General features: G+C 37.6%; 2 protein-coding genes across 10 annotated transcripts in view; one reads left to right on the top strand and one right to left on the bottom strand.

Annotated features, from left to right (window-relative positions):
- PLBD1 (phospholipase B domain containing 1) overlaps nt 1-3,886 on the top strand; it is a 100,213-nt gene extending 96,327 nt beyond the window's left edge. For all 3 annotated transcript variants that reach the window (XM_023741594.1, XM_023741595.1, XM_023741593.1), the window contains 3 exons: nt 185-370; nt 1,048-1,154; nt 3,585-3,886. In XM_023741594.1, the coding sequence (XP_023597362.1) occupies nt 185-370; nt 1,048-1,154; nt 3,585-3,767 (476 nt within the window). In that variant the 3' untranslated portion in view covers nt 3,768-3,886. The remainder of the gene's footprint in view (nt 1-184; nt 371-1,047; nt 1,155-3,584) is intronic.
- Nucleotides 3,887-6,922: 3,036 nt separating this feature from the next.
- ATF7IP (activating transcription factor 7 interacting protein) overlaps nt 6,923-19,108 on the bottom strand; it is a 121,109-nt gene continuing 108,923 nt past the window's right edge. For all 7 annotated transcript variants that reach the window (XM_023741588.1, XM_023741589.1, XM_023741592.1 and 4 more), the window contains exons 12-15: nt 18,089-18,244; nt 15,053-15,235; nt 13,157-13,269; nt 6,923-9,464 (exon numbers count right to left, since the gene is read on the bottom strand). In XM_023741588.1, the coding sequence (XP_023597356.1) occupies nt 9,045-9,464; nt 13,157-13,269; nt 15,053-15,235; nt 18,089-18,244 (872 nt within the window). In that variant the 3' untranslated portion in view covers nt 6,923-9,044. The remainder of the gene's footprint in view (nt 9,465-13,156; nt 13,270-15,052; nt 15,236-18,088; nt 18,245-19,108) is intronic.

The following is a 19,108-nucleotide window of genomic DNA, read 5'->3' as shown; positions in this document are numbered from 1 at the left end:
TTTAAAAAGATTGGTTTGGCTCCCAGTGTTCACATTCAGAGTTTTATTTTCTATACAGTATCATTATGTAATTACACATCTGTGCCAATTCTCAAAATCATCATTAATAACTGACTTCATGGGTTCCCTCTGTCTTCTCTCTCCCTCTCATCTCCACCCTTCCTCCCCTTCCATTCCCAATCAGGATACTGGCCCTCCTACAACATTCCTTTCCATGAAAAGATCTACAACTGGAGCGGCTATCCACTGTTAGTTCAGAAGCTGGGTATGGACTACTCTTATGAAATGGCTCCACGAGCCAAAATCTTCCGGCGCGATCAAGGAAAAGTGACTGATATGGCGTCTATGAAATATATCATGCGATACAACAGTACGTAGCACATTTCTCAAGACTTTCTTCAAAACTCCTTTTCTTCCCCTTGGATAAAGAATTCATGTAAGTTTATCGTCTCTATACTAAAAGGAATTATAAGAAGTTATTAAGAATTTAGTATTCAGTTAATACTAAACATATTTTATACTCAACCAAACAGAATTTTGTCCTTATGTATAACGTAACAGGGGAAGAAGATTCTTCAGATTTTTTAGTTGAAAAAATTTTATGGAAAACCAGAAATAACCCATGTAGGGTATTTTTCCCCCAGCCGCCCCAATACAGGTTTCCTTTCAAGGTCAAAGCAGCTAAAAAAAAGTAAATACCTGTAGTTTTAATTAACAGTATCAAAGTCAAATTTGTATTTCTTTTGTTGGAAAAATTCTCTCACATGCCGATTCATGCATATCTATCCTCTATTATCTCTCTTCCACCCACTCTTCACGAAGCAAGCTTCCTGAGGACAGGCTGGGCCTAGGGCAGGGGATTAGCAGTTGATCCTCCCTAGTACAAACCAAGGGAGACTTTTGTTATCTGGGAGCAGGTTAGGGTGAGTCGACCTATGAGTAATATACTGATTACCTAGGCTTTAACAGGTTGAAAAAGCTCACTGTGGCTGAAAGTATCTCAGAACAGCCAGTACTCAGTCTTTTCCCCATTGTTTTGTTTCCTAGATTATAAGGAGGATCCTTACAGTAATGGTGATCCCTGTAGTACCATCTGCTGCCGTGGGGACCTCGCCTCAGTTAACCCAGTCCCTGCAGGTTGCTATGACACGAAGGTAACATGCTATTGACGTTTGAATTTAACTCCCACCAGTACTGAGACTCACTCAAAGGCAAATGTGCTGAGAAGATTTTTGTGGTATAAAGCACAGTACTGTCTCTAACTGTAAACTTAATTCAGGAATCAGCTTTTTCAGAGATTCTGATGGCAGGTCCCATTGCCTAACTTTAAGTCTCTGCTCTACCACTGAACGGTAATGTTTCCTCATCTGTAAAATGGAAATAACAGTACTTCCCTCATAATATCATTGTGAAGAATAAACAGTTAATATCTACGAAATGTTTACAGCAGTACTTAGTGGGTTATTTTGTAGATGTAAATGATCATGATGGTCATGAGGATGGTAAGTCTTTACCAGACAGGCCCGAAGTCCAGAGACGTTACTGAGAGCAGTGTGATTTCATATGAAACATGAATTGAATTTAGCTGACGGAACAACTATTGAACCAGATGCCCTAAGCACTAACGGGTTTTCTCTTTTTTAGAACTGTGAAGTGCTGTGGTGTGTCTCTTAATATAACTAGGTGTTCAGTGGTGTGCTGAAGCTCGCTTGTACAGGCTTGTGAAAGCCAGTTGTTAAAGCCAGTTGACTATCATGTGGATAGCTTGAAATTGGCCATGGTGGAAGTATTTACACTACAGAAATCAGCAAACACTACAAATCCCTCAGAGAGCTGGTTGTTAAACATTTACCTGCACAGCACTGGATCTCTGTTATCCAGGGGATGAGTTAGCCATTTGGTTGGTGGAGAAACTGAATCATTCTACCACATCCTTTTGCACTTTTGGCTTGGGCATACGTCCTTTCATTTGCATTGCTAAAAAACCCGTTGCCCTTGATTCTATTCTGACTCATAGCGACCCTATAGGACACAGTAGAACTGCCTCATAGGGTTTCCAAGGTGTAATCTTTACAGAAGCAGACTGCCACTGTCACATCTTTCTCCCATGGAGCAACTGATGGGTTCCAACGGCTGATCTTTCTGTTAGCAGTTGAAAGCTTAACCACTGCACCACCAGGGCTTCTCCCGTAAACATTAAACCCAAAAAACCACTCATTGCTGTTGGGTCAATTCATAGCAACCCTATAGGACAGAGTAGAACTGCCCCATAGGGTTTCCAAGGAGTGGCTGGTGGATTAGAACTGCCAACCTTTTGGTTAGCAGCCATAGCTCTTAACCATTGCACTACCAGGGCTCCAACTGCTAGTCCTAAATTCTGGAAGAAACCTGTTAGGAGTTGAGATAACCATTCTATCTTCAGCTCAGAAAACTATGCACAAGAATGCCAACCCCACACATTTTCTATCAGCCGAAAACCGTGGTGGGGCGGTGGTTAAGAGCTCCACTGCTTATCAAAAGGACAGCAGTTGGAATCCACCAGCCACTCCTCCTTGGAAACCCTATGGGGCAGTTCTAGTCTGTCCTATAGGGTCACTGTGAATCAGAATCGACTCGACGGCAACGGGTTTTTTTTTTCAATGCCTGAACATGATGCTTTAGAATAGTCTGAGTTCCAGCTCAGCCTACTTTTTAGCTATATGATAGCAAAGCTTTAGCCTTAATGACTCTCAATGTTTGCTGTGTAATTAAAAAAAAAAAAAAAAAGACAGTGGATGTGGAGAATCTGGCACATATGAAGCCCCAATGAATGTTTTGTATTTATTTGCTTTTAATGGTATTTGCAAACATTCTTGCCAGAATACACAAAGAAAATTACCTCTACTGCTTTGCCTGGGAGAAGGCAAGCCAAGCTCCCACCTGCCAAATTTCACTGGGAAGTTTCCTTTCTTTTGGAGACAGGAGCCTACCATTTTGTCATCAGAAAAGGTTCTGCTGAAGGATATATTTCAAAAATATAATTTCTCTCTTTAGAGCTCTTCAGAATAGTGGGGAAAACCAGAAGTTGTAAGACGTTTTCCTCCCCATCCAAGGTCAAGATACGCTGCCACCCAGTATTCAGGTGTTTTTGAGAACACGGCTCATTTTTTTATAGTGAATTCCTTCTACTTTAAAACCCTTGTTACTGCCCTAGTAATTTTTGTTGCAGACTTAAGGGATTCTATGCACTGCTGAGCATTTGCTCTCACTAAACCTCATGACAACTCTATGTAGTAGGGTTATTAGTTCCATTTTACAAATGAGAAAACTGAGACACAGAGGGGTTAAGTAATTCGAAGTTTTGGCACTAGAATTCTGAAGATGAGTAATCTGACTACAGACCTCACACTTTGTTAACACTAGTCAGTTCCCATGTAGATGCCAAATGGATACAGAAGAGTATCATATAAAGATATGTAAAATCTTACAAGAAAATTTTGTTTTCATAGGGGCTAATATTGTGACTTTGGAGACAGACGGAAAAAAAGCCATGGATTTTTTTTTTTTTAATGGTTTTCTAAAATGTTTCCTTCCTCCCTTTCCAGGTGGCAGATATGTATCTAGCATCAAAGTTGACAGCCTATGCCATTAGTGGTCCCACAGTACAAAATGGCCTCCCTGTTTTTTACTGGAATCGTTTCAACAAAACTCTCCATCAGGGTATGCCAGAGGCCTACAACTTTGATTTTATCACCATGCAACCAACGTTGAAACTTGACAGAAAATGAAAGACGGAGATGAGGAAATACAAGGCTGCAAATAAGATACCAAAGGCACTATTTTAGCTATGTTTTTCCCTTCAGAATTAATCTTAATAAAATACATTAAATTCAGTCTGTCACTTTCACTTTATACCACTGATTTTAATAGTAAATTCTCTATTATAGAGCACTGTAGAAACAATATTAAATATGACAAATAACAATACCAGGCTTCAGCATACAAGTTTATGTACCACAAGAGAGTAGAACTACTCCCTGGCTCACCAAAGTACATACTCTCTTTTTATGCCTGGCCACATAGTTAGTTAGACCCTATTCTCCCAGGTTCCCCTGGGTAGCGGTGCCAGGTGTCTTGAGTTCTAGCCATGGAATCAGAGATGGAATAAGTGCCATTTCCAGACTTGTCACGTAAGAACCTGTACTCCTCTATGTTCTTTCCCCTTCCTCTAGCTGGATATACTCAATGATCAAGCCCTAGGGGATGATGGAGTTGTGATTTTTCTGGTCATTAACGGGCATCAGTTGAGTGTTTTTGTAGTGCAGGTTAGGTGTACAATATAGAAAAGACACAACAAAAAATCAGTTAACACACCATACAGTAAGAAAATATATGGTACAATCAGCCCACTGAACAGTTAGTTAAAACATTAGTTAAAAGCAGCATATCCAATTGGGCAGCGACAATGCACAGTAACTTTTCTTTGAATGCTGGAGAACTGCATGTTGTTTGAGAGCCATGGAATTACCAGGTAGGTTGAGCAAACATATTGTATAATAGTATGTTGTTTCGTTGCTGTCAGTTCCAACTCATGGAGAGTCCACGTGGACCCCATGTGTGCAGAGAACCGCTCCATAGGGTTTTCAAGGCTGTGACCTTTCTAAAACAGATTGCCAGGCCTGTCTTCCAAGGTGCCTATGGAGGGGTTTGAACTGCCAGCCTTTCAGCTAGTAGTCAGGTGATTTTTAACAAAGGGGGAGATTTTCAAAAGAAAGAAACACAAAGGCTGAGAACAATCAGAATGAATCAGAGTACTCAGAATATTAAAAACCCACTAGTTTATTTCAAAGTATAAATTTCAGGCTTGCTGGACAAAACCCCACTACAGTTAACACTTATACAGACACCACTCTACTGTACATTTAAAAAAAAAAAAAAAAAACCTAATAAAAAGGGCAACTTTTACCCAGTTGATATTAGACATAAGGTCTTACATTGCCTTATTATTTACACTTTCAGCTGCAATAAAGAAAAATCAGGATGCAAATTCCCTACAAAGGATTTATTTTTATATTTAATTTTGAAATGGTTGATAAAATACTAAAGTCAGGATCCTCAAAAGGCAGTTAATTGCCCAGTTACCTTATTTACAAACAAAACTTAAAAAAAAAAAGACAGCATTTAAATCTAAATCATGGATACTTAGCTGACTACAAATAAGAAACAAAGAAAAACTTGTTTGAACATGAAAAAATAATTTGAATGAGACGACAAAACGTGTTTTGTATTGTCCTCTTCCTCCCCACTGGCTGGCTCAAGGGGACGGATGAGTTTCAGAAAGCAGGTACGTCTGCCACACTAACAAAAACACCTTATGAGAACTGCTCTTTTTTCTTTTTGCCCCTTCCCCCTACAAAAGGCATCATTTGCCCAGGAAATAGGAAGGCAGAATCATATGGTGATTTTAGATAAAGTTATCTGCAAATAATCTAATACTGGAACATGGTTTTACTGGAAATCAGAATAAAACTGGCCAATGATGGGTCCGTGAAGAAATTAAAATAAAAAAATAATCACAGGACACTGAAATAGCCCAAGAAGGAAAGTCGGGGAGAACACTTAGAAGGTCTTTGCAGTACTCTACTGTGCTAAGATCACAGTATGTAAGGTGAGAGATGAGGATACCACAGGCATTATTTTGTTGATCTTGTACAGTACTAGAAAACTTACGGAACAAGATATATGCCTATCATGCAATATTAACACTAACCTTGCTGCATAAATGATTGAGAATAATTAACGCAAAGGGACAAACAACAAAAATCTATCTTACTGTATCCAATACAGTAAGAAAACGGTATGGCGCAATCAGCCTAAGGAGTTCTGCAGATATATGCACCCAAGGAAGATTCTAAGCTCCCTGCTTTTGGTCATTCTTTTCCAGGTATTATCTGGCAATGGAGGTGGGGGAGGGCGGGGGGTGAGTAGGGAAGACCTCTCTGTGAGGCAAATGGTCTCTCAATAAATAATTTACTTTTCAAAGAGGAAAGGTCCACTCTCCACTTCTCTCCTAAACTTATACTGTGTTAAACAGTATACAATATTCTGCATATTTTTAAGAGTGAATCCAGAGAAATAGAGGGATATAGTTATCACATAAAGTTAACTGTTAAGAACAGATGTTTTCTTTGAATGCTGTTTATAAATTTACTGGCAAGAACATAATTTTAAAAAGCAGTAGAGTCACACTTAGAACAGGGTGAAAATTACTCTGACAAAGTGCAAAGTTGAGAATAACAAACATGACTGTTACCTTTAAATGCCATATACACATCCTATGCTTCAGGTTGAAACATCAGAAGTTTCCAAGATTTCCAACAGGGCAACACTTACTTACACACGTATCATCAGGCTAAAAAGGTAGCAAACTTGTATTCCCCAAATGGGATAATTGAGCTTATTTGTAATACTTTGTGAAAAGGTACCGTGAAATAAAAAAGGTACCATGGAGTGTGAACTGCTACCAGAAGTCTGTTTTAAGTAGCTATTTCTAGCTGTGTCCTCCATTCTCTCTCCAAAAAGAGACAAACTGAATAAAAAGCCAGCGCTCAACAACATTAAAACCTGCCCAAAATGACTGCTTGGAATTCTGGCCTAGTACCTATTAGTACATCTAATACAGCTGTTGCCTATAAATCCCACGGCAGGCTAATTTGAGGAGCCCATATACTCTTTCCTTAAACCACTGCAATCTTCTCTTTATACCTTCCTTCCACCATCTGGAATAAAAAGTTTTAAGGATTTACTGCAGTAAAACTATTTTCAGGTTACTATTTGAGATTTTTTTTTTTTTTCCTTTGATAGAGAACACACAATATATGCTAAAACAGTGAAATGTTTTCATTCTACTGGGCTTTCTCACCTGATTATATGCTAAGAAAGCTTTTTTTTTTTTTTTTTAAGGATTAATGAACATAAACATTTATCAAGGGAACTTTTTCTAGGCTAGGTAAGCAAATAGTTGTCACGTGACCATAGAACAGGCCAATACAGAACAATTTTGAACATGGGCTTTCTAATAATTCTGTACACAGGAATCATCTTGAACACATAATCCACACTGAAACCATTGTAGGTAAGAATGTATATACATGCAGATATAGACAGGTGTTCATATACATCCAGGAGATCATCAATTTCTCCATTTTGAAATGTCCACTGTCATGACATTGACAACTTCTTTACCATCATCATTAAAATCAGTCCTAGAATTGAGTAACATCTACATAGTTGGTTGGCAAATTTGAGTCGTCAAAACCTAATGATCATTGTGGTCTCATTTTCAGAAAGTGAAAGGAAGGTTTCAGAGCACTGACATTTTGGCAATCTGTAGGCCTTCTTCAGCATCAAACTTCACAACTAAGATGACAGTACATGACCTTCAGTGAAAGTAAACTTTCTCTAAAGAGAACTTTACAACCAGAATAATTCCTATTACAAAATCAAAGCTGCAAACAAAACAGCACTAATAGGAGGGATACCTCCCTCCTGTTAATTCCAGGAAAAAAATGACTAATTTGAGAAAGTAGGAATATGAAGTCAAATATGGCAAGAGGCAGATGACGTGAAAAGTTATTTCACAAACTCCATTAATTCTTTTAAAAACATTCCCAATCATACCCTCATCCCCGAACTTACCCAGCCTTCCTGTACTAAACTATCTACACTTCAACACTGAGCTGATAACCAGTCTAACTGGCACTCGTTGAAAATCCATGATCTACGCTGAATTCTATTAACTTTGAAGAGGAATGGAGTTACACAAGAGTTTATATCTAATTGTTACAGAAAATGACCCAAAAGGGTACACTTTAATCTCTATTCAAAGCTGTCACAGGGTAAATGAGATTCAATTTGGCACCATCAAAACAAAGTTTAAAGGTTAAAACAGGAAAATTGATGAGAGAATAAAGAGGACATTGAGCTCTCCTTTTGATATTTTAGTTTACTGTACTTTGTGAATTTTATCACTTCTTCCTTTGAAAGAACACTAGGTTTTGATGATAAAGTGAACTGAAATTTCTTTCATAATCTCTAGCACACTATACAACATGGATAGTAAAACATGTGTGAAGGAGAAGTTTCTTACACAATCTGGTTTTCTCTTCGTTCACTTTACACAGAGTCAATTTAAATAGTGACCAAAAACAAAAGCATCCATATTCTTACAGAAGAAAACAGCAAGTCAAACTTTTGAAGTTAAATCTAATGATACCACAGGTGAGAATATATATATATAAGCCTTGGGTTAAAAATTACTTGTGGGGCTAAGGGTATATTGGCTGGAGATGGGGGAGGAATGAAGGTGAAAGGCTGAGAGGGAAGAGTAAACAACAATGGACATATGGCCGTGTTTATTTTTGTAGTCAGTCTTTAAGGCACAAAATAAATTTAAAACATCCAATGAGGAAAAGGAGGGGCCGCTGAGATCTTTTTCACCTAATAAACAACCCAGTAGAGACAAAAGAAAGATGAACAGATCCTTTCCTGTGTTCAAATTAACCTATTTTAAACTATTTAGCCATTTTTCTTTTTCTTTCTTTCTTTGGGTTTTGTTTAGATTCAGTTTAAATCATTCACTATGATCCTACAGATCCCTCAGAAGCAGAATTGTATCATGCCAGTTACATACCTCAGATCCTCTGATCTACTTCGCTGGAAAAGAGGTAAATTTGAGAATGAAAGTGGAAGATTCCACTGCGAGAAACATGTAAATAAGGAAAACACACACAAACACCCACAAATATTCCCCAGCCTCAAAACTAAAAGCAAGGTGCACATTTACATTTCAAAACCTTGAAGCCTGAATTGTCCAGGAAAATAGATTCTTGCTTTATAGGCTGAGTTTATTTTACTTTTGGTTAAAAACAAATGTAGTGTATAGACACATCTGTCCAAGAACTCTTGCAGAACGCTGATTTTACAGTGGGTATCATGCACAAGATTAAAAACAAGACCAAAAAGTGGAACTTTCGAAAGAGGAACAGAGATAAAGGCTCCAAGGTTTAACTGCTCTGGGAAGAAGAGATCACATCCGTTGACTGAGGATCACAGAAAGGTCCAAATCGTCCATAAATATCCTTGGCTCGTACTGCAAAGTAGTACTTGCTGCCAGATACAAACTGAGTAAGAGTACATGCCATGGGCAAAGGAAGTGCCTTGACTTCCCCAATCTTTTTCCACTGTGAGGGCACAGTGGCACTGGGTTCCTCATGATAAGCATAGAGATGGTAGCTATCAACAGTGGCACAGCTTCGATCCACCTCCAGGACACTCCATGACAGTACAATGCCATTTTGACTCTGAACTCGTGCCAACTTCAAGTGTGGCTTCTGAGGCAGAGATGTGCTGGCAGCTTCGGGGGGCAGACGCTGTGGTTGTGGGGCTTCTGGTAAGGGTGCTGGGTGCACAGGGCGTGGGGGCTCCTAACAAAACAAGAGCCACATTAATTTATAATGACCACAGAAAGACCATTTCAGAATGCTAGAAATACAACACCTTAGAGATCATACCAAGAGATATAATTTTACATTAAGAATTTTGAGTAATACATGCCTTCTGACCACACCAAATTTGGCAACTTCTATTTGGTGACTTCCGACCAATCATGCCACATACAATGGTGCTAAGGGTCCTTCTACTATATTCCTAGACTTAAAATACTGAGTTTTTTCTCAGCAAATAAAAGACCTTGCTGATGGACTTTCATCTTGAGAAAGTGAAAAAATCATTTAACAAAATAATTTACTATTTAATTCTCTCTATGCTACAAGATTATCATTTTGGTATAAAGCAACATTTTTTAATATCATAGGTAGCAGTTTATCATATGAAACTTGAGAATTCAATTATATTTTCATTTTCAGGCTGTTTTGACATATAAAGACAGTACCATATTCTTATAAACAAGCACATTTAATGCCAAATGCTTACTATGCTCTTAGCACTGTGCCAGTCTGTATAAAAGAGGTGACATTTAAATTGGACCTTGAAGATAGGCTTAGAGATACAGAAATTGTGTACCTTTCAGCCAATGGGTAAAGCATGAGCAAAAACATGGGAATGGGAAAATGAGAGGATTTATGGGCAAGAACAAATGTCAGCTTTTTCTTGGACACAGACTATGTGAAAATAGTGAAAGATAAATTTGGAAAGATAGGCTGAGGCCAGACAATGAAAACGCATGAACAGTAAGCTTAGGAAGATACACTGATTTGTCTAACACTAGAACATTGTCATCATCATCATCATATCTGGCTTTTAAAATTATACTGTAGCAATTTAAGAAAGATTAAAGCAAGAGCCAGGAACTAGGGATATGAAAGATTTTTTTTTCCAAGCGGAATATATCATTGTTCACTGCCTTTATACTGGAAATGTTACAAAAATAAGACTCCTGTAACTGAAATTCATTATATAAAAAATGTTTTACTATGTATTTAATTACACTGATAATTTGCATATGCTGAATAGTGAACTGATAAGGTCTGATGGCATCTTTTTAATCTCCATACTTTCTCAAAGTTCAGCAGCAGTAATTTGCACACGGTAAGAACTCAAAAAGGATATGCTGAATAATTCCATGGAATGCAAATGTGCTGCTGAAATTCAAATACCTAGTGGAAAAAATCATCTACATGTCTGGAAAAACGTACAATCCGTAGTTAAGAAGCCAAAAAAAAAAAAAAAAAAAAGTTACAGAAAAGAAATCAAATTTAGTTAGATTGATTATTGAAAGCTAAGTAGAAATTATTTGAGTACTGTCCGCGTTGATGTATTTCCTCTCAAATCATATTTTTAACCTAAGATAACTTACTGTAATCACTTAAATAAATAACATTAAATAAACATACAGTTAGCAAGATGTAAAAGAAGATGGCTAAATCCATAAACTCTGATTGGAGGGGGCACAGGGGTTTAAGAAGTTTGATAATAGTTTAAAAGGCCTGTAATATCCATTGTAATTGTTAAAATTCTAGATTCTGAATCTGTTCAAACCCCAAAGGTTTTTTTTTTGTTTGTTTCTGCCATTGCAATGAGGTTTTTATTAAAGTTTTACAGATTAAATGTTGAAATTCGATGGCAGTATGTGGACACCATTACCATTATATTATTCTACTTTCATATATGTTTGAAAATTCAAATGTAAAGTTTTTAAACACTACATTAAAATAAAACTAAAAAAAGAATGCTTCTTCTCTAAGAGATACACAGTTTATTCTAAGACAATAAAATGGGATTCTGTTTAAGGAAGGCAGACAGGCAGGCAGGCAAGAAGGCAGGCAGACAGACAAGCTGGCTTTGATTGGTTGTCAAATGTATAAAATAATAAAGAATTTTGTTGTTACACATTTTTTGAAGGAATATGTGATGAAAATTTATTTCCAGTTGTAAACAACAGTAATGATATATATGCCACATACCCTAATAGGGTCAGATGTGAAGCACAGTGAAAATATTCTGAAAGTGCTGGGATCAGACAACATGAGGTTTTTTGGGGGGGGTTTTGTTTTCTAATTGATTATATATTGAAATGAATCTTTGCTATAGATTGGATTAAATAAAATGTATTATTAAAATTAATTTAATCCGTTTCCTTTTAAATTTTTTATTTTTTCCCATATGAAAATTTATACATACATTGTTATGTGAATCTAACTGCTCTCCCCATACTGTGACAGCACACTCCTCCTTTTTACCCAATTCCCCATGTCCATTCAGCCAGCTCCTAACCCTTTCTGCCTTCCCATCTCACCTCCAGACAGAAGCTGCCCACTTAGTCTCTTGTATCTACTTGAGCTAAGAGGCACACTCCTCACGAGTATCACTTTATGTCCCACAGTCCAGTCCAATCCCTGTCTGAAGACTTGGCCTCGGAAATTGTTTTAGTTCTGGGCTGGTAGAGAATCTGGGGCCATGCTTTCCAGGGTTCCTCCAGTCTCAGTCAGACCATTAAGTCTGGTCTTCTTAATAGAATTTGAGTTCTGCACACCACCTTTCTCCTGCTCCCTCCGGGACTCTCTGTTGTGTTCCCTGTCAGGGTGGTCACTGGTGGTAGCTGGGCACCATCCAGTTCTTCTGGTCTCAGGCTGATGCAGTCAACGTGAGTTTTTTTAAACTGGGCTGGATCTGACACTGGGTGATGACACTGAGCAATCACTTAACTTCTCTGTGACACGGTATCCTTTTCTAACAAAAAATGATAATAATCCTCACAGGGTTTTGAGGATTAAGTAAGATAATACACATAAAGTGCCCAGTATATAGTAAGTGCTCCATTTATGACACTGATTTTTCTCACTGTGGTGCGACAAGAAAAATAGTAGCCGTTAAAAGCATAGGCTCTAGGAATGGAATCATGCGTTCTATTCCACTTACTAGGTATGGTTACTTAATCCTTCTATGTACCTTTATCTATAAAAAAGGACAGCAACAGTGAACTATTCTAAAGCACTCCTGTGTGAGGACCCCGTATATTAACAGTGCCTGGCACATGGTAAGCACTCAATAAATGGTAGCAATCACTATAAATATTTTTTAAAAAGGATGTTTTCCCAGGTAAAAAGTTGTTACATTAGTCTTGCTAAGTCTCTCTAATATAAAACTAGCATTTCCATTTACATGGTATACTTCATATCAACCAAACACAGTTACAATCATATCATAGGATAATGTGACATTGTTTTGGGGGCATAATCTGAGTACACATCCTTGGATTTCTCTGTATCTCTTAATAAATGAATTCTAAATACCACTGGATTGTTAAAAACAATAAGTTGATGACAATGTAGTGGTTAGAACTGGTAGAATGTTTTGAGGAAAAGAATAAGGTTAGGGCATCAAAAAACAGAAAACATCCTTTTAAACTGAACCATGAGTTAGCAGTGGTCTCTTTAGCTCCTCTGCTCTATCTGTAGACTCTTTCTGTACAGTACAGACAAACTCGATGATCCGCAATGACCACTGTATCCCAGAAACATTTGTTCATAATGGTAAGATGAGACGAATTTTCTTAAACTCCTGCTGGAAAAACAGACCTATCATTTCCCTTTGACAAAACTACTCTTAAGAAAATTTTACAGCTGAGAGTCTGGCAAAGCCAAGCGTGGACACTTACAGTATGCACTTGTGGTGGTCGGTGATGTACTGTGAGCTGGGGTCCCGCTGATCCCAGCGTTAGTCCACTGTTTACAACATACGTAGTTGTTTGAGGCACTCGAACTGTGACACCTACAGAAGAAAATTGAAGGATAAAATTAGAATTTTATTCTATTCTGTATTTAGTGGACAATGTCAATGAAGTAATGTTTTCAAAATTTAAAAGGAAAAATATTTCCAACCTAAAAGTCTACAGTCAGCCAGACTATCATTCAAACATGAGGATAAAGACATTTTCAGATATGCAAGCACTCGAAAAATCTAACTTCCATGAACCTTTTCTCAAGTAGACACTGGCGGATGTGTGTCACCAAAATGAGAGAGAAAATCAAGAAAGAGGAAAACATGAGATGCAAGGAACAGGAAATCCAGCATGGGAGAGAAGTCAATGTAATCTACCAGAAGGATTACGAGCAAAAATCCTAGAACACTGGTTGTGTATCACATGTAGAGAGCAATGAGGCCAGCCTGGAGCAGTGTGCCTCAAAAGACAGATGAATTGAAGCTGTTTTCATCAAGATCCCTGTTGTGCCATCCATTTAACCAGGACGGAAAGCTTAAGTAAGTCACCCTTCCCTTGTGTTAATGAGCTTTCTCCCTTGCCCTACACGCCCTACTGATCAGCTGAGGATACTCATTGCACCCCACAGAAGTGTTCTGTTTTGACATACACCGAGGTAACAAAAGCACGGAATTCAAAGTCACCTACTACCCTGCCATACTCCTGCCAAATATTCAGTACTGTGCCCATACTACAGTTCTGCCAGATACCCTGACTGTGGTGAGCCCTGTTTCCCAGAACTCATTCATGACCCTGTTGACTGATTTCCCCAGGGAGGGGTCTTACAAACTCCTGTGAAAGTTGAAGCCACACTATGACCCAGACTCTGCTCAGTTAATTTTCTCCCAGGAGTCATCTCCCAGTAACTGCATTATTGCAGCCCTGGTGGCGCAGTGGTTCAGCATTCAGCTGCTAACCAAAAGGTTGGAAGTTTGAATCCACCAGTTACTCCTTTGAAACGCTATGGGGCTGTTCTACTCTGTCCTGTAGGGTCACTATGAGTCGGAATCAACGAGGGCAACAGGTTTTTTTTTAAAACGGCTAGATTTGTTCTTGTTAAGTTTTGCAAAATTAAATCATATATATTTTTAGTGATACCTCCACAGGTGATAAAACCATGCAAGAAAAGCAGAATGATTAATACAAAAGTAAGGAAGTGGTTACCTCTGATGGAAAGGGAGAGGGATGTAATTAAGGAAGGGCACACAGGAGGCTTATAGGATACAGATAACTATTCTTAATGTTGTAGAGAGTTCACAGGGGAATCGTTCTATTATTTTTCTTTAAAGTTTGACTATACCTTTTATATAAACTTCTCTTTGTATATTTTACTACTAAAGAAAATAAAACATATGTGAAAGCTACAAATTTCTTTTAACATTTTTCAGCCACCTTCCATACCTTTAAGTTAAGACTCTCTCTCATTGGAGGCTGTCCTTTACCATTATTTCTATCATTTGGCTAAGTCGCAACTGATGACTCCCACTTTAATTAGGTAGAGTGTCTCTTAATAGAGTGGAGTAAGGCCAACACACTTTAAGGTCAACATACAAGGTACTGGGATAGTAAAAGGACATAAATAAAGTTAAACTGAAGACAACACATGGAGCACAAATCATATGGTATAAATGTCCAATTTTCTCTGGTTAACTGTCCTAAGGGGGAAAAAATGAATTGCTAATATAACATTACAAGCAGTTTTTGCTAAATCTACCGTCAATATAAGCCACTACAACTAAATGCTGAACAGAACTATATATAACTGGACGCCACATATAAGAAAAGGTCTCTTACTGTTTTGAGGATTAACCTGCCGGACAGCAGGAGCCTGCATGACAGTTCCTCGCAGGGGAGCCTGAGCTGGTGGGGCCGGAAGAGTTGTATACACAACTTGGTGGTTTGCAGGAGCTCTTGGTACAGGGAGTCTTGTGGTAACCTGAGTTACTGGACGATGTGTTACATTCACGGTGGTTGGAGCTAACAAAAGACAGAAAAATACATTAAGAATGTGATATTCTATGTTACAAACAACACATTAAATGGCAATTATCTTTGCATAAAGTGCAAACTGTAGTAAAAAGAGAAACAGAAACAACAGTCACTTTTTGTAACTTGCAAGGTAAGAACGGTAGGGCCAACCAAGCTTAATAATATTAGTGCAATCCATGTTTCAGAAGAAAAGAGCACCCCAACCATGTCCAACGCCTTTTCAACTTTTCAGTTTGACTAGATAATAAGCATGAAAAGATAAGGGTCTAGACTCTAAAGTATAACTTAAAATAGCATTTTGTCTCTCCTCAATTTTAAATTGTTCTCAGCAGAGTGGAATTATGGGCTCCTCTGGGTCTTCTATCAGGAGGTATAAATCCAAAAGAGTAACTCTGTATTACCATAGTTCAAGAAACCAGCCGGCTATTATAATTCACATTTTTTTCAGGTGATCTAGCCCATCTCTTATTCAAAACACTAAACATTCAATTCATGCCTTGAGTAGTATTAATAGATATTTGTCAAATAAGGAGTCGTGAATGTTCACCGGCAGCACGCAACCACAATAATGATGATTTTAAGAGTTAATACCTTTTGTTTATAACTCTCTACACTGGAATCGTATTTTACAAATGATTATGCATTAACTATATAATAAGAACAATAGATTTACTTTCATATGAAAAGTGGGTTCTCTAATTAAATTAGGAGGAAAAGCTGGATATAACAAACATAAAAAAGTTTCTTTACTGTAGACTCCCCAGTCTTTACACATCCTAGCTTTCAATGTGAGCCTTCAGAAAGGAGGAGTTATACAGGGAGGAAGGAACACTTATTTCTTAATTCCCTTACTCCTTATTCCAGTATATATGCTGCACATGGGATTATATAATGACATTTCATTCTAAAAATCTAAATTAGATGACTGTCGTAACTTTGTATAAATGGAAAGAGACACAGGTAACGCAGCTCCGACGGTTGAACGAGAGTCCATGGGTGGTGCAAACAGTTTTAAGCACTCAGCTACTAGCCAAAGGTTGGCAGTTAGAATCAACCCAGAGGCACCTCAGAAGAAAGGTCTGGAGATCTACTTCTGAAAGATCTCAGCCATTGAAAATCTTACAGAACACAATTCTATGGAAGCACATGGGGTTGCCATGAGCAGAAATCAAATGGACGGCAGCTAATTTTTTTGTTTTTGTTTTTTACAGTTGAACTTAGTAATTGCCATTTAGATAGAACAATAGCATTTAAATACATGAATCTACATAAAACCTCTACACTAGAAATAAAGCCATATAAGCACCATTCTTTTGACTCTCAATGCCAATGTAGTGAAATGTAATTTAACTGATAGAAAATTCTGGGTAAGCATCTAGAATTCTGAAATCCAACAACTCCACACAATTACTAAACTTACATTAATAAATCATTTGGTAAATCACTACAGAAAATATCCTTATTTCTACAAATTACTTTGGTGTTCTCAAGAAAGATTTCACTGCATAAAATCCCACGAGAACTCAACATTTTCCTTATTGAGAAGAGTGCTTATAAAAGTAGTCTGTAGGTAAAATCTTTAAGCAATAAACTGCTTTACCAAGAAGACGAATTGTCTTGACTGGCTTAAAAACAGCAAACAGGATATAGAATACATCCTCAAAATCTCTGATTTATACCTTCTTGAGCAGTAGGCAAGTAAAATATTGGCATATACCATATTCATGGTAGTGTTAAGCCAGTTAAAACTAGTTGAAGTTAGAACTCATTTAAAAATCCTTGTTTGATTAGTCACTTCCTTGATATACTCAGACCTAATCTTTATACTCACCCTTTCTAAAGAAACTACATTTATTTTCTCAGGTTACAGTGGCAGATGACACAGACATATATAGCTTTAAGTTTTCTTTCTAATATTTCTTTCTACCAACGCAGCTACTTAAGAGGGTCAGTTGAGTTATACTCCATTCAAAAGATGTACACTGTCTTCAAAATAACAATGAGATCGGGGGACATTTCGGTCAACTGGCATAACAATTTATAAAGAAAATGTTCTGCATCATACTTTGATGAGTAGCATCTGGGGTCTTAAAAGCTTGTAAGTGGCCACCTAAGATACTCCACTGGTCTCACCCTGTCTGGAGCAAGAGAGAATAAAGAAAACTAAAGGCACAAGGGAAGATTAATCCAAAGGACTCATGGACCACAACTACCACAGTCTCCACCAGGCTGAGTCCAGCACAACTAGATGGTACCTGGCTACCACTACTGACTGCTCTGACAAGGATCACAATAGAGGGTCCCAGACAGAGCTGGAGAAAAATGTAGAACAAAATTCAAACTCACAAAAAAAACCAGACTTACTGGTCTGAAAGAGACTGGAGAAACCCCAAAGGTGTGGCTCCTGGACATCTTTTTAATTCATACTAAAGTCATTCCTGAGGTTTACCCTTTAGCCAAAGATCAGATAGGCCCATAAAACAAACAATAATACATGTAGCTCCACCATGTATATGAGACTAAATTGGCACACCAGCCCAGTGGCAAGGACAAGAAGGGAGGAGGGGACAGGAATGCTGGAAAAATGGAAATAGGGAACCCAAGGTTGAGGAGGGGAGAGTATTGACATGTCGTGCGGTTGGCAACCAATGTCACAAAACAATATGTGTATTAATTGTTTAATGAGAAACTAATTTGCTCTGTAAACCCTCATCTAAAGTACAATTTAAAAAAAAAAAATGAGAATTATGCTTAATTCTCTGATAACCTTTCCATTCAATTCCAATCATGTTTCTCTGTAGTCAAAACTAAAGTTTCAGTTCACCGGTTTGGTAAATTTACCTGTAGGTAGTAAGTGTATCGTTGTCTGAGATGGTCCACTCGTTGGCACCCCAGATTGCTGAAGAGGGGGTGCTGGCTGAATGGGTTGCAACGGCCGAGTCACAGGCTGAGAAGAACCAATCGTTGATACAGGAGTGTGATTTGGTTTTTTAGGGTCTGTTAATTAAAAATGAGACATTATAATAATTGAAAGAAAAAGAAATCGGAAATAGAGGTTTTTCCTTTAGGGTGAATTTTACTTCTGCTTGCCACTCGGGTATCACATTTACCTCTTAAGAGAACAATTCCTTTCTGTCATGTATATTTTTGTCAATTTGAAAACTGAGTCAGGGAGCTTAAATAATTTGTTGTTGGTCATATCATAGAATCTTAACTCACATTTACTAAAATTCAGTTTTATATTTTATTTCTTATAGATAAATCCTACCTCTGGATTCAATACAGTATCGTGTCAACTAGAATAATTTCATTGCCTACATGACTATGTATCTGTATATTTAATTAGATGTAACAGGACATTCTCCTAGGCATACACCTATAAACTAATGAGTTTTTCATTGGTGATCTTGAATTCCAAATACCCAACTGTTGTTTAGGGTCTTTTGTCTGATAACACAAGATGGCTGCTTATTCTCATTATTCATTCTTTAAAATAAGATACACACAGAATGTGTAACCTCAAAAAATGTCTCCAATACCCCAGGAAATAAATGTTTGTATCTCAGACAAAGCTCTTAAAACTAGGAAACCACTGTACACCAATATAAAGGATATAAGCTAAAAGCACTTCTATCCAAAAAGAGCTCCACTGATTCTTTTTTTCCTCTGTTGATTTTTCAGTCTTATAAAATTTCTTACTAAAATGGAAATGAATTTTAAGACTTTAGCAACTGATACTTTTAATTGGATACTACTGGAGAGCAATGCACTTAAGAATAGGAGAATTTAAGATACATCTAACTAAAGGTGGAGCAATGGAAAGAGACCACGTGAGGCAGCGATGCTAGAAAGGGAGCATCA

The sequence above is a fragment of the Trichechus manatus genome, unplaced genomic scaffold, assembly GCF_000243295.1.
Source record: "Trichechus manatus latirostris isolate Lorelei unplaced genomic scaffold, TriManLat1.0 scaffold00184, whole genome shotgun sequence".
Lineage (NCBI taxonomy): Eukaryota > Metazoa > Chordata > Mammalia > Sirenia > Trichechidae > Trichechus > Trichechus manatus.
The sequence above is the reverse complement of the archived record's forward strand: the minus strand, read 5'-3'. Positions and strand labels throughout refer to the sequence as shown.